We start from the raw sequence: 15,036 nt of genomic DNA on the forward strand, positions 1-15,036 counted from the left end.
TTGATTTGATGTTGTATGTGTGTGTATAATGGACGGCAGCTGTGAGGGAGGGGGTAGGGGGTTTCTGATCGGGTTAGGGAGAAAGAGAATGGGTTAGGGTTAAGGTTATTAGTATATATTTATAATAATAATAAGTTACACTCAAGTCCCTCCACTATCAAGTGTTACTTTTCTAGCCTAACTAACTTGTTTACATCTTGAGTTAACGTCTATAACCATGCTATCACATAACACATAAGTCTAACACATAATTATCACATAATTACTGTTTTGACGTTTTTCGTTGATTCATCAATCGTTTGCGTCAACTCGTTTGCGTTTCGGTGCAAATCCCGAAAGACTACACATGTAGTAAGTGTTAAGCGTCATTTAAACCCTAGTTTAAATGTAATGAAGTGTGCGTTATAGATTTAGTGATCTTAAATTTGAATTGACGGAGTTGAGTTAACGGAGTTAACCTGAAATTGACGATTGTCATACTACCAAATTGTGAACAATATTCTTAGCCACCCAAACAAAATAAAAATTTATAAAATTTAAGGCCAATATAATCCCTCATATATTTTCTCCCTTTTTTTTTCACAGCCACAAACCCCTTCAATTACTCCAGTTGCTCCTCAATAAACCCTCCAAAGACCCTTGTTACTATTTTTGTATATTTTCTTCTATTTTATTCTTCATTAAACCTTTGGCAATCATTTCATAACTATATCTTCATCTATAAACAACCATATTACCAAACAACCATTAAACATTTTACTTATTGCATGCATTATGGATCCAGCAGAGCTACGTCGTGTTTTTCAGATGTTTGATCGCAACGGTGATGGCAAGATCACAAAACAAGAATTAGCAAACTCTCTAGAGAATCTTGGGATATACATTCCAGACGATGATCTTGCACAAATGATCGAGAAAATTGATGTCAACAAGGACGGGTTTGTTGACATGGAGGAGTTTGGCGAGCTTTATCAAACGATATTGGGTGAGAGAAACGAAGAAGAGGATATGAGGGAGGCGTTTAACGTGTTTGACCAAAATAGGGACGGGTTTATCACCGTGGAAGAGCTTAGGTCCGTTTTGGGGTCCCTTGGGTTGAGGCAGGGTCGATCGGTTGAGGAGTGTAGGCTCATGATCAAGAAGGTGGATGAAGATGGTGATGGAATGGTTAACTACAAAGAGTTTAAGCAAATGATGAAGGCAGGTGGTTTTGCTGGCTTGGAAACTTGATTTTAGTTTCATAATCTGATTTGATTATCCTCTTATTTGGACATTGTATAGATAACAATTATATATGTATGCATTATAACATATACTTTTCAATAAGGTACACAAGGTAGATGTTTAGTTTAGTTTTTATGCTAATCCAACATTCAACAATATCAAATTTGGATAATTGGTGTTTATAGAAAGAATTGATGATTTTAGGGGATGCCGGAGATTTATGGAGAATGGTCGACCAATAAGAAAGTGTCATGCTAATAGTATGAAGTTATTAGAGATTTATCAGGGGTGTAAAGATTTACAGAGGAAATATATAAAAATCTAAAAATATAAAAAATAAAAAGATTTGATTTTTCAACACTTTATGTCTCTCCGCCTTCACTTCGGTTTTCACGTACTCGGATGTGAAGCCGATTTATGGTATAGTGCCCAATTTATTAGGGTAAATACCGATTTTTGCTAAATGAAATCGAGGTGAAGCCATGTTCATCCCAGACATTCTAAATAAAGTAAATTGAAACGTATTTTGAATAGTGAAAAACTAATTTATCTATACGTACCTACAAAACTTCATATCTTTCGTTGAAAACCTACACAAACAAACATAAATTGGTTGCTCAAAACATGATAAAAATACGACACGAAATTTAAACGGGTTCAACTCTACATGACACAAATATGCATATAAATCGGCTTAGGAAAAAATTCAACTCACAAATCCGACACAATTAAGATCTGTAACAGGGTTGACAATAGGTCTGATAATCGGATAATTACTCGTCAAATATCGGGTATACTATCAAATATTATTGTATACACTTAAAATAAATAAGGTATGTTATATGCGGTATACACGTAAAACAAACTCGGTTGGTAAGAAACTAGGAACATGATTGAGCATACATTATATACTTGAAAATTGAAATAAAACTAAAAGTAAAATCATTTCAGGCATATAATTGAGTAAACTAGTATTTTTTTTGGGTAATTGAGTCTAAGTAAACATGTATATCATCAAATCTCATACCCACCAAAAGTTTAAAAAGTTAACACATACCTGCCTACCCGTCCAATACCCAATCACCCGACCTTGTTGTGTCAACAATCCATACACATATGGTATTTTCATCTGGTTCGGGTTTCTTTTTTAATATTTAAAAAAGAAATAAAGAGTCTAATAATAAACCCTAGATGATCTTACAGGAAATTAATCAAGAAATGGTGATGAGAGCTGTGACTTCAATGGCGTTCTGCAAATCGAAACACCTGAAGAAGAATCTTATTATCTTTAACCCCTTAATATATTCCCAATTTCTCCATAATCCCAGGTACATCTAATAAGTTGATTTCAACTCAAATTTATTTCAGCAAATAATTGTTTTTTTATGTTTATTTTTTTTTAAATTTTGTTAAATTTTGAGCTTATTGATTCGGTTTATGTTTCATTCTAACCGGTCAAATGGTTAAATCTACAAAATTTGATGATAAATTCAACAAATTATTATTGAGATACAATTTGATATGGGTGTTGATCAAGTTGGGCCCTTCGTGTATGATATCGTACTGATCAGCATCGCATTCTGGTAGTTTGGGTTGAGTTATTCGGGTTTTTTTGCGCATAATGTTACAATCGATAACCAATCTGTTTTGCAATGCCAATGGGGTTAATCAGTTCAGGTTATTCGGGTTTTGTAATGTTTAACGGAAAGAAATAATGGTCTAACCGATATCCGAACCTAATAACAATCAGTTTTCGGGCATTTGGGCAAATGGTTTGTTCGGGTTGGGTTAAGTGAGTATATGTGAAATACTGAAATCGGGATGGGTCAGGTTAATCGAGTACGCGTAAAATCGACGGGCCTAACATATGACACTCTAGTTATTCATAAAAAAACATAATATTTTTGCAGGATAATAAATTACAAGTTTTTTTGTTTGACAACTTTTTTCCACCTGTATTATAGGATTTATTTGCTAATCTCATATTGTAGTAGTTTTTCTGATGTTATACACAAGGTTTGGGATCATGAAACATCATATGTTACGAAAAGATACCTCCAGTGTGGTACTGGTACCACGTGGTATCATTCGGCTCCTATGGACACGGTTCCCAAAGCTGTAGAGCCAGCAACGAGCTGTGGGACCGAGACGGTGGCTAACAGTCCAAGTGAAGCTAAACCGAAGAGGAAAAAACTAAAGGGGAAAAGAGCGGTTGTAAGGTGGTTAAAGTCATTTAGATACAAAAAGAAGAAAGACTATGAACGGATGACCGCAGAAGAAAAAATTCTATTCAAATTAAGAAAGGTAAGTTTTGATAATAAACGAGCCTGAGCTCAAGTCGCGTTCAGCTCGCTTAACTTACCAAGAGCTCAAGTTCGAGCTTGACTCGTTTTCTATTAAAAAGTTATTTTTTAAATAAACATATATATGTTAAATAAAAATTATATAAATACTAGGCTCGTTTACGCTTGCGAGCCGGCTTAAGCTATGTGCCTCTGTTAGTGAAGCTCGAACTTGGGCTCTTTATTAAAAAAGCTTATTTTTAGGCACGAGCTCGTTTATGGTCGGCTCAAATCAAGCTTTTTTCAAGCCGATCTCGAGTAGCTCGTCAGTGGCTTGGCTCGTCAGATCAGTTTATTAATACTGAAATAGCATTTGAAACTTATTCACAGGCTCAAAGAAAAGAGAAGCAACTACTGGAAGCCCTAAACAAGATTGAACCAAAAGAGTCATCGGAAACGACACATGATCCAGAAATACTGACACCGGAAGAACATTTTTATTTTTTGAAAATGGGGAAGAAAAGCAAGAATTATGTGCCTATTGGAAGACGTGGAATATATCAAGGTGTGATTCTGAACATGCATTTACATTGGAAAAAACACGAGACGCTACAAGTGAGAATAAAAACGTTTACTCCCGATGAAGTTAAAGATATGGCGGTAGAGCTTGCAAGATTAAGTGGTGGAATTGTGCTCGATATTGATAACGATGACACTATTATTATGTATAGAGGGAAGAATTATTCGCAACCGCCTACTGAAATTATGTCGCCTAGAGTGACCCTACCTAGGAAAAAGGTATGATTTTTACCTTTGTTTATGTATTTTATTGTAATGTGCCACATGTAGAAATTTAGCCGAAACATAAACAGGTCAAATGGGTTGGAAAAAGTGTTCAAGCCATTTATGTGGAAATGGGTCAATTTGGATTGTATATTAATGATAACACGTCATCATCAAAAAGCTTAGCTAAAAATGGGTTTAACAAATGAAGCGCTTGACTCGTGGAATATATCAAGGTTTAAGGCCATGCTCCACTAACGTAAATACAGGAGGGCTTGGTCCTAGCTCCACTAAAGCTTAGCTAAGAATTCGAGTGTAAGGATGGTAGACCTGTGTCCTAGCTCCACTAACGGTTTAAGGCCATGCCCCTTTAAGCATTTCCACGAGTTTAAGGATGGTAGACCTGGGTCCTCGGGGTTTTTCCGCCTACTTGAGCACATGCAAAGTACCCATTTCAAAACGGATACTCGGAAGAACCTTTTAAAAGATGCTATCTCCAAGGATTTGGACCTTTTTATAGATGTTGGGGAAGCCCTTCGGGTGGGGGATAAATGGTTATGTGGGAGGTGCATGACGTTGCATGCCCTTATCAGGGGGTGCAAGCATGCTGATGGTGTCTATTCTTTTTCTGTGGATTCTGGAGATGCTGGAGAATTCATCGTTGGGATCCAGAAACCTAATCGTGTGTCTGTGAATAGGGACCCAGGTCCATCTGTATGAGTGGTTGGGGCTGTATCCCTTTTGGAACGGGTTTTCTCCCTTCCCATTCAAACGGTTAAGAGCATCCCCCAAGTTGTCGTTTGGCGTTTGCTCAGACTTTGGCATGCGCTTTACGCAAGGTAGTGGATTCACTAGGCTCGATTGAGAATTGGGTCAAATTACTATTGTTGTCACGTTGTACTTTAAGGGTGGTGAAACCTTCCACTAGGCAGGAACGCAGGTCAGGGAATCGAAAGTCCTTGCAATGTAGTAGCATTCAGCAAGCACTTGCGGTGTGGAAAGATGGATCTGGTTTTGCTGACTTGGTTCTTTCTCTCTTTGATAACGTGGGGGGAAGCACTTTTTCTAAAAGAGAGATGGGAGGGTAGGAGGGTTCTGAAAACAGCCTCAATATTAAACAATGTCTTAGGAAAGTCAGGGATGGTCATTTCACAGCTGCAGTCAAGGTATTATGCTCAAGTGGGGTTGCCCCTCTCGGAGATTCAACCATGAAAGCCCTCATTGATAAACACCCTGTGGTGCCGCCTCCGTCCTTGCCTTCTAGCTCTGTCGCCCTGCCTACTCTCTCTGTGGATGGGGACTGTGTGCTTAGATGTATACGATCATTTCCTAAAGGGACCTCATGCGGGAGAGACGGGATGCGGGCGCAACACTTGTTGGACGCTCTTAGTGGTGAGGGATCAGTGACTTCCATGGGTCTGCTCTCAGCCATGCCTGAAGTCGTCAATTTATGGCTAGGGGGTCTGTGCCCAAGGTGCTCGCTGAGTTTATTGCTTCGGCCCCCCTTACCCCTTTATTAAAGCCGGATAATGGAATTCGGCCCATTGCTGTGGGGGCTATCTGGCGTAGGTTGGTTTCTAAAGTGGCTATGAAGATGGTTGGGAAGGAAATGACTCAGTATTTAGGGGACTTTCAGTTTGGGGTAGGGACCCCTAACGGGGCAGAGGCGGTGCTTCACAGCGCGAACCGGTTTCTTAACTCCTTTCACGCGGACGGTTCTTTAGCTATGCTTACTGTGGACTTCTCCAACGCCTTCAATATGGTCGACCGCACAGCCCTTTTCCGGGAGGTTCATCATCATTGCCCGTCTATCTATCTATGGGTCCAGTTCCTTTATGCCCAGCCGGCTAGGTTGTACGCTGGTGATGACTGTATAGGGGCTACTACTAGGGTTCAACGGGGAGACCCCCTTGGGCCCCTCCTCTTTGCCTTAGCATTACACCCTCTTGTTCTCTGGGTACAAAATGATTGTAACCTCCCATTTCATGCCTGGTACTTAGATGATGGGACTATTATTGGTGGTGCCAACGAAGTCACTAAAGCCCTAGACATTATCAGCTCGGAAGGTTCATCATTGGGGCTTCAACTTAATATTAAGAAACCGAGGTTTTTTGGCCAGTGTGTAATGGAGTGAAAGTTAAAGATGGGCTTTTCCCAAGTGGGATTGGTAGACCAGATAGAGGGGTAAAGCTCCTTGGAGGGGCTGTTAGTCGAGATCCCTACTTTATTAAGGAGTTGGCGAGGCGGAGAGCATCTCGTGCGGTTGATCTTATGAAACTCCTACCTTGCCTTAGGGATCCCCAGATCGAACTCCTCCTGCTTAGGTCTTGCATGGGGTTGCTAAGTTGCTTTTTGGGTTACCAACATGCCACCCCCATATGATGTATGATGCGGTATCCTGTTTTGATAAGGGGCTTCGAGAAGCCATCGAAGATATAGTTGTATGTGGAGGCCCGTTCTTTGGTGATCTTCAGTGGCGACTTGCATCTTTACCGATGCGCTTGGGGGGTTTAGGCCTTCTTTCGGCTCATGATGTTGGGGTTTACGCTTTTGTAGCGTCGAGGGCTCAGTCTTGGAAGCTACAGAATCACATCTTAAGGAATAGCGGAGTTGTCGACCTGGACTCAGACTACGTGCAGGCCTTGGAACGCCTAAATGGCGCTCTTCCAGACTTTTGACATTGGCGGTTTCTCTAATAAGGACACCGCCCCATCAAAGCCTCAAAAAACTTTGGCGAATGCCCTTTTTGGCAAAATCGCTCAGAGCCTGGGAGAAGTTTTTGGATTGTCCCCTCGACAGAAGGCGGTTATTAAATGCTTACAAGGTCCTCATGCCCAAGATTTTCTGACCGTTATCCCAATTGATGGCTTGGGCCAAAGCATGTCTGCGGTCGAGTATAGGGCCATTCTTAAGTACCGTTTGATGGTCCCAATTTACCTAGAAGACGAAACATGTCTGATCTGCCGTAAGGCTTGCCTGGATAAATTCGGAGAGCATGCGGTTCATTGCAAGGAGATGTCTGGGTTCAAATACCGACATGATTGGGTGCGGGACGTTCTTTGGGACATCTTAAGGCGAGCTGGGATATCAGCTAAAAAGGAAGCCCCCGTAAACTTCCTTACAATCCCCACGGAAGGGAGATCCACTCTACGACCGGCAGATTTGCTCGTCTTTGGTTAGGTCGGGGGGGAACACACTTGTGTTGACCTTACAGGGGTATCTCCTTTAGCTGGTTTGAGGGATAATGGGTTTGTAGCTAGGCAAGCAATGAAAAGGGCTGAAACGAAGAAGGTGGAGAAACATGCTAAAGTCTGCGAAGAGAACCAACATGTTTTTGTCCCTCTGGCTTTAGATACCTTTGGCACCTTGGCACCGGAAGCTATCCGTTTCCTAACCAGGGACCAACGGGTTGTGCATAGCAATGTGTCGACTCCAAAGGGGCAGGGGTATGTCTTTAGCAGGTTAGGGTTTGCAATTCAGAAAGGGGTGGCGGCGCAGCTTGTTGCCCGCCTACCTGCTATGTTGATGTAATATCTATGTTTCTATATAATGAGAAAATTCAGTTTAGATTAAAAAAAAACGAAAAAAAACGTGTTTGTTCTGATCACATTTATGCTAGAGGGGTAGTGTTGTAAACTAGTTGAGCTAGCTTGGGCTCGAGCTCGAACTTAAACAAGCTGTCTCGACTTGTAATAATGTCTTTAAAATGGGATAGTGTGTTTAAATAAGTAACATTACTTTTGTATCTTGTAGGCATTAGACAAATCAAAATATAAAGACGCGCTTCGTGCTGTTAGAAGATACATTCCTAGACTTGAACAAGATCTTGAGCTACTTCGTGAAAAAGCTGAAAACGAGCCAGGGGTATATTTGGAAACACAGTTGAAGAGGTATGTACCCGCCTTAACATCGAGCGGGGCGGGTCAACCCACAAGATATAGACAAGAGGGTTGAAATCAAGATATCATGAAGGCACAAAGCCAAAACCTATTCTCATGGCGCATATCACATATGCTCACGCATATCACATATGCTCACGCATCACATATGCTCACGCGTATCACATGCTCACGCACCATATATGCTCACGCATATCACATCTGCGCGTGGCGCATATCACATGCTCACGCATCATATATGCTCACGCATATCACATCTGCGCGTGGCGCATATTACATATGCTTGCGCATATCACATCTGCGCATGAAACATCTGCGCGTGAGAATAAAGAGAAGACCTCGCGCATCCGCAGGATAGACGCATATCACACATGCACATAATCAACCTCGTCCTTATCCAAATCAGGATAAGGACAACCTTGATTGTGCTCGTCAGACAACCTTCCAGAAGGTATCCTTTAAGGAATAAAGAATATGCTGATGTTGACAGCTGCCAATGAAAGGTGGACAACTCAGCAAAACCCATGTGCTACCACGTGATTGCACATGGGTCAGGTGAAATACCTGGGTCAGAGAATAATCAATGAAAAAGCACCAGGTGTCCTAAGGACACGTGGCGCAAAGCAATAGGAGGAGGCCAAAAAGGCCCTAATGGGATCTGAGCCCAATCATTGGAAACCCTAACACTATAAATACCACACCACCTCCACAAGGGGTGGTAAGCAAGAAAATACATTCCAATTCCTTACTCACTCTCAGATTATTATTATCTTCTCCTACAATCTCTTATTCTCACACCGGAGGGTTACCCCAAAGAGGACCCCTCTGTCCCTTTCTGAGGGGTAAGTTCACGGTGCTGCTCGTTTTGTAGGTGGAAGAATTCATACTCCGGAGAACCATCGGTGAAATAGCATACTCATACCCGAGGAAAGTTGGTCGTCTACCAGTGAGCCGATCCACGTTTCTTCATTGGCGCCATCACCTGTTACAACGGCAACAAAACCACTATCTCATCAGTTCTCTCTGAAAAACTTCACCATGGTTTCTGGTGTTCGAAACAGCAATCAAGTTCTGGAGGATAATGAGCTTGAGGATGTTAATGAGGGACAGCAGTTTCTGAGGGTGCCGCGTGATTCTGCGCGCACCACCAGTAACCATCCCTTCATCACAACTCCTCATAGCCAGACTGAAACTCCTCCAGACGATCTCACGTTCCAAAATCTGACTGGCGCAAAACAAAAAGGACCAATGGGTCCAGAAGTTGAAACCAATGACCCTAAAGAATGGCTCATAAACGAACAACGACGTTTAATGGACAAATACAATGAGCTGGTCAAACACAAAAAGTTAGCCGACTTAACACAAAGGCTCGCATTTGATAAGCAAACCATTCAAGGAACAACAAAAAGGGCGCGCGCACCGGAAGATGGTCACTCTGTTCACACTGAACACGCTGATTTTAGTGATGAAGAAGTGCACAGCATGAGGAAGACGTGAGATACTCATGCCGGAGGCTCACAGCTCCGCGCACACATGAACATAGCGCCTGGAGCCAAAGCCGATATGGATCTGTACACACCGTACAGCCCACCAGCGAGAGGGCAAGTGGACGTAACCACACCATACAGGCCAGCCATCTTGGTGAAGCATTCAAAATTCACTGAGCGCATCGCGAAGGCTCCCATTCAGCACAAAACCAAGATGCCAAGTGGTTTGGGCAAGTACGACGACACAACAGATCCAGACGATTTCTTACAAGGTTTTTACAACACTGGAAACCTAGAAAGCTGGACGATGCCAACATGGTGTCACATGTTTGCTCGCTGCCTCACGGGCGCAGCGCGTGTCTGGTTCGAAAGCTTGCAGACTGGACAAATCGATGGGTTCGAAGAGCTATTGGAGAAGTTCCAGGCTCACTTTGTACAGCAGCGCAGACACACGCGCGACCCCGATGACATCATGCACTGCGTGCGCAGGAATGATGAAACCATTGAAGACTACATAACCCGTTTCAATCAGGAATCTCTTGCAATTGGATGTATCACTGAGCAACTCTTGCGCGTGGCCTTTATACAAGGTGCGCCCAGTGATCAACTCCGCAGAGCTCTCGTGAGCAGAGATGGCATGCCAACCACTTGGGCCAAGCTAATGGAAGCATCGCGAGTCTTCGCACGAAATGAAAAACAAATTGCCCAAGATAGAGCAAGAGATAGAGGGCATCAAACAGAAGCACCGCGCAACAATGAAAGGAGGGGCAAACAGAACTCCGTATGGTCCAGGTTGCAACAAACCAGTTTTCCCCCCGCAGAAAAGCAGGCGCAACCAAGTTCACCCCAGCACCAAAAAGACATTCGTAATCGCGGAGAAAGTGACAAGAGGGAAGGCGGCAGAGAGCCTAACAGACCTCTACCAAGAATATGGACTCCCCTCACTAAGACGCCTTCACAAGTGTTAAGCACAGAGAATGTCCAGTTTAAAAGCCCCAAGCCATTACTCCATAAGGGACCATCAAACAGTGGCAAGTATTGTGAGTTTCACAAGTCCACAGGGCACAACACCGATGCATGCCACCATTTGAAGGATGCGATTGAAAGAGATGTGAAATCAGGCAAGTTGGCTCACCTGGTGAAAAACCCAAGACCAGAGAATGAACAACTAGATGGAGCCTCAGCCAGCAAAAAGTTCAAAAGAATCTGTGTAGCCGAGGGAGGAAGGATGGGGCAAAGATCGAGAAAGAGAAGCGCGCAAGTCCAAGGAGACTGGCGCGAGCAACAAGTAATCTTCCCAAGAATCAGAGGAGGCCCGTCTATCAGCAGTCCTCTAGTCATCACTACACACATTGCTCATTATGAGGTGTCAAAAGTCCCGGTGGACACCGGCAGTGAATCAGACATCATGTATGAGCAATGTTTCAGGAAGTTGGATCCAGCAGACCAAGCAAGGCTCGAAATTGTGAATGCACCAATCTCGGGTGTTTCAAATGAAATCATTCACCCCCTAGGTCAGATACAATTTGAACTAACTATGGGGGATGAGAAACACAAGCGAGCCGAAATTGTCAACTTCTTGGTCTTGCCCACCACTTCATGCCACAATATGATCTTGGGTAGAGGAACGATTGCTCAATTCAACGCCATACCGTCACCAGCGCACGGCGCACTGGGGTTCCCAACACCAACAGACGTAACATTTGTATACCGAGATCATTTGTGCGCAGTGACAAGTATACCGAGGGAAGGGAGAATGAAACTTCCAATGGCAAACAACGCGCCAGAGGAATGGATTCTCAACCCAAAATTCCCAGAGAAAACAATCACAATTGGAGCTACGATATCAGACGACACAAGGTTGAGAATGAAAAGATTGCTCACAACGTATATGTCGGTCTTCGCGTGGCAACATTCTGATATGACTGGGGTTCCGCGAGACCTGGCGCAACATTCTCTCAACACGTTCAAGTCTGTAGAGCCAATTGCTCAAAAGAAGAGAGTCATGGGGGATGAGAAGGCAAAGGCCATGAATGAGCAAGTAGAGGACCTACTGCGCGCAAATATCATCCGCCCAATACGATACCAAACATGGGTAGCCAATCCTGTGATGGTAAAGAAGAGCAACGGGTCATGGAGGATGTGCATTGATTTCAAGGACCTCAACAAAGCATGTCCAAAAGATTGTTACCCCTTCCCAAACATTGACGCGAAGGTGGACTCTGTGGCGCCATTTAAGCTCAAATGTTTCCTGGACGCCTACAATGGCTATCACCAAATTCAAATGGCACCACAAGAAGAGGACAAGACTGCCTTCAGAACTGACAAGGGTGTTTTTTGTTACACAAAAATGCCCTTTGGTTTGAAGAATGCAGGAGCCACTTACCAAAGACTCATGGATGCGGTTTTCAACGAGCAAATTGGAAGAAACCTAGAAGTCTACGTGGATGATTTGGTGATTAAAAGCAGGGAGGAAAAACAAATGCTCAAAGACATCGAAGAAACCCTTTGGCGCCTAAAGGAAGTAAACATGAAGCTCAACCCGAGCAAATGCACATTCGGCGTAGAAGAAGGGAAATTTCTAGGTGTAATGGTCACCAAGGATGGTTTCAAGGTGAACCCAGAAAAGGTGGAGGCTATCCTTGACATGCCCTCACCATCCACCATGAAGGAAGTTCAAAAGTTGAATGGTAGATTGGTATCAATTAACAGGTTCCTAGCGAACCATGCAAGCAAATCTACCCCATTTGTTAACACATCGAGAAATTACCTAAAGAAAAGCCAATTCAAGTGGACGCCTGAGGCCGAGCAAGCTTTCAGTGAGATAAAAGAATGTCTGATAAATCTGCCTGCGCTCACAGCTCCACTTCCTGGCGAAACTCTAACATTGTACCTGTCAGCAGGAGAGCGCGCCATCGGCGCAGTGTTGTTGGTGGATCGCAAGGGAATCCAAACACCAATCTATTATGTGAGTCGGGTGCTGACAGATCCTGAGACGCGTTACTCCATCATGGAAAAGTTAGTTTTATCACTAACACACGCGTCGCGCAAGCTTCATAGATATTTCAATGGTCATCCCATTGAAGTCCTGACTGATTACAACATCCAGCAAGTCTTGCGGCGTCCCGCGCTCTCAGGAAGGCTGACAAAATGGGCGCTGGAATTGGGAGAGCACACGATCGCCTATAAGCCCCGTCCAGCAATAAAGGGACAAGTCTTAGCTGATTTCATCACAGAAATCCCTGAAGGAAAAATTGAAGAGGCTCAGCGCGAGGTAGACCCTCCGCAAGCCAATAATGAAGAAAATGTTTGGAGATTATTCACTGATGGAGCTTCAAACAACGAAGGGTCCGGCGCATGCCTCAAACTGGTGGATCCAGAAAATCATGAGTATACTTACGCAATCAGGTTGGATTTCAAGAGCACCAACAATGAAGCTGAGTATGAAGCCCTGCTGGCTGGTCTGCGCATCGCGCACAAGTTCGGAGTTAAAAGGCTAGAGGCCCATGTTGATTCATACTTGGTAGCAGCACAGGTCAATGGCCTTTATGATGCCAAGGAGAACACCATGCCTCTGTATCTAGAGCAGGCGAAAAAACTCATCGAGCAATTTGACTTCTTCGGAATCATACATATTCTGCGCAGTGAAAACAAGTCTGCCGACGCGCTGAGTAAGATGGCATCAACCAGCTTCTATCACTTTGGCAAAGATGTCAGGGTGGAAGTAATGAGCAACCCGTCGGTGGGAGCGAAGTCTGTCCTTGTAATTCATACAACACCTTCATCATGGATAACTCCATTAATGGAATTCTTGAAGGAGGAAAAGATACCGGACGATCGCGCACAGGCGAGGAAGATAAGACACAAGTCGCAGAACTACGAACTGCTTGATGGTACGTTATATCGACGCTCTTATCTTGGACCGCTCATGAAATGCCTAGATGCTGAGGAAGCAAGCTATGTGATCAGAGAGATACACGAAGGAATCTGTGGAATACATGCTGGCCCGCGCATGGTGGTTGCCAAGGCAATGAGCGCAGGTTACTATTGGCCAGACATGTACTTGGACGCGTTAAAAGAGATCCAAAAATGCAAAGCGTGTCAGAGCTATGCGCCAAACACCATGCGGCCAAAGAACAACTTGATTCCGGTGACCTCCGCATGGCCTTTCCACAAATGGGCAATCGATATTGTGGGTCCCTTACCGCAAGCGCAAGGGCGAGTAAAATTTTTGGTAGTGGCAGTAGACTATTTCACAAAATGGGTTGAAGCCAAGCCACTAGCAAAAATCACAGCCGAGGCGATGAAGCAATTTATTTGGAGCCACATCATATGCCGTTTTGGCCTGCCCATGGAAATTGTGAGCGACAATGGCAAACAATTCACCGACAGGAAGATATCCAGTTGGCTCAAGGAATTGCGCATCAACCAAATCTTCACTTCAGTATACCACCCTCAGGGGAATGGCCAAGTGGAGCGCGCGAACCAAAGCTTGCTGAATGGGCTGAAGAAAAGGTTGGAGGGAGAATTCCATTCATGGGTCGAGGAGCTACCTAATGTCCTGTGGGCGCACAGGACATTAAGCAAAACCAGCAATGGCGAATCCCCGTTCAGCCTAACCTATGGAACGGAGGCTATGATTCCAGCAGAAATTGGATGCCCATCCCATAGAGTGCTCATGATGAGTAAGATTGATAACGAGCGCGAAAGGAGGTTGGATCTCAACTTACTTGAAGGGCGCAGAGAGGCGGCTATCATCAGTGAAGCCAAATACAAGAAAAAACTAGAAAAATATTACAATCAACGCGTGAAAGAATGCCACTTCAAGAAGAACGATTTTGTCCTTCGGAACAATGAAGCTAGCCGCGCAATACCTCCGGGAAAAATGTCCCCCAACTGGGAGGGACCTTATTAAGTCTCGGAAGAATTGGGAAAAGGCGCATACGCTTTAAAAGATTTGAATGGAAAGAAGATCCCGCGCGCATGGAACGCAGCACAGCTTAGAAAATGTTTCATGTAAAAATTGTCAAGTTTGTAATCAAGGCCTTTTAAGCCATTATGAATAATGATAAGCGCTATTTTCTCTTAATGTGTGTTCTATTACCTTTTGCATACATGTTTCACACTTCCCTTTATTAATTTTGAGCAATATGACAACATTGTATTGACATCAAAACTAAAAATAAAACGAAGTAAAACATACATGCGCGAGCTTCAAGCTCAAACGCGTTAACGAGTTTTAACTCTAAAACGTCAGGGCCTTAGCCCAATAATATGAGCCTTAGCTCAGGGCCTTAGCCCAATAATACGAGCCTTAGCTCAAATCACTCACAACATCCATCCTACATGCTGCGCAGCTAG

The 15,036-nt window shown here is 43.6% G+C and overlaps 1 protein-coding gene and 1 pseudogene across 1 annotated transcript; both read left to right on the forward strand.

The window, feature by feature from the left end:
* Positions 1-492: 492 nt before the first annotated feature.
* On the forward strand, positions 493-1,276 carry LOC143631790 (calmodulin-like protein 3 pseudogene; annotated as a pseudogene).
* A 1,166-nt stretch (positions 1,277-2,442) lies between these two features.
* LOC143631845 (putative CRM domain-containing protein At3g25440, chloroplastic) lies at positions 2,443-8,243 on the forward strand. Its single transcript, XM_077100469.1, has 4 exons — positions 2,443-2,552; positions 3,219-3,528; positions 3,897-4,304; positions 8,043-8,243. Exons 1-4 carry the CDS (start codon positions 2,443-2,445, stop codon positions 8,241-8,243), a joined length of 1,029 nt encoding a protein of 342 aa, XP_076956584.1.
* Positions 8,244-15,036: the final 6,793 nt, after the last annotated feature.

The sequence above is a fragment of the Bidens hawaiensis genome, unplaced genomic scaffold, assembly GCF_021521415.1.
Source record: "Bidens hawaiensis isolate Kalapana, Puna unplaced genomic scaffold, B.hawaiensis_p1.1 tig00006258_1, whole genome shotgun sequence".
Taxonomy (NCBI): domain Eukaryota; kingdom Viridiplantae; phylum Streptophyta; class Magnoliopsida; order Asterales; family Asteraceae; genus Bidens; species Bidens hawaiensis.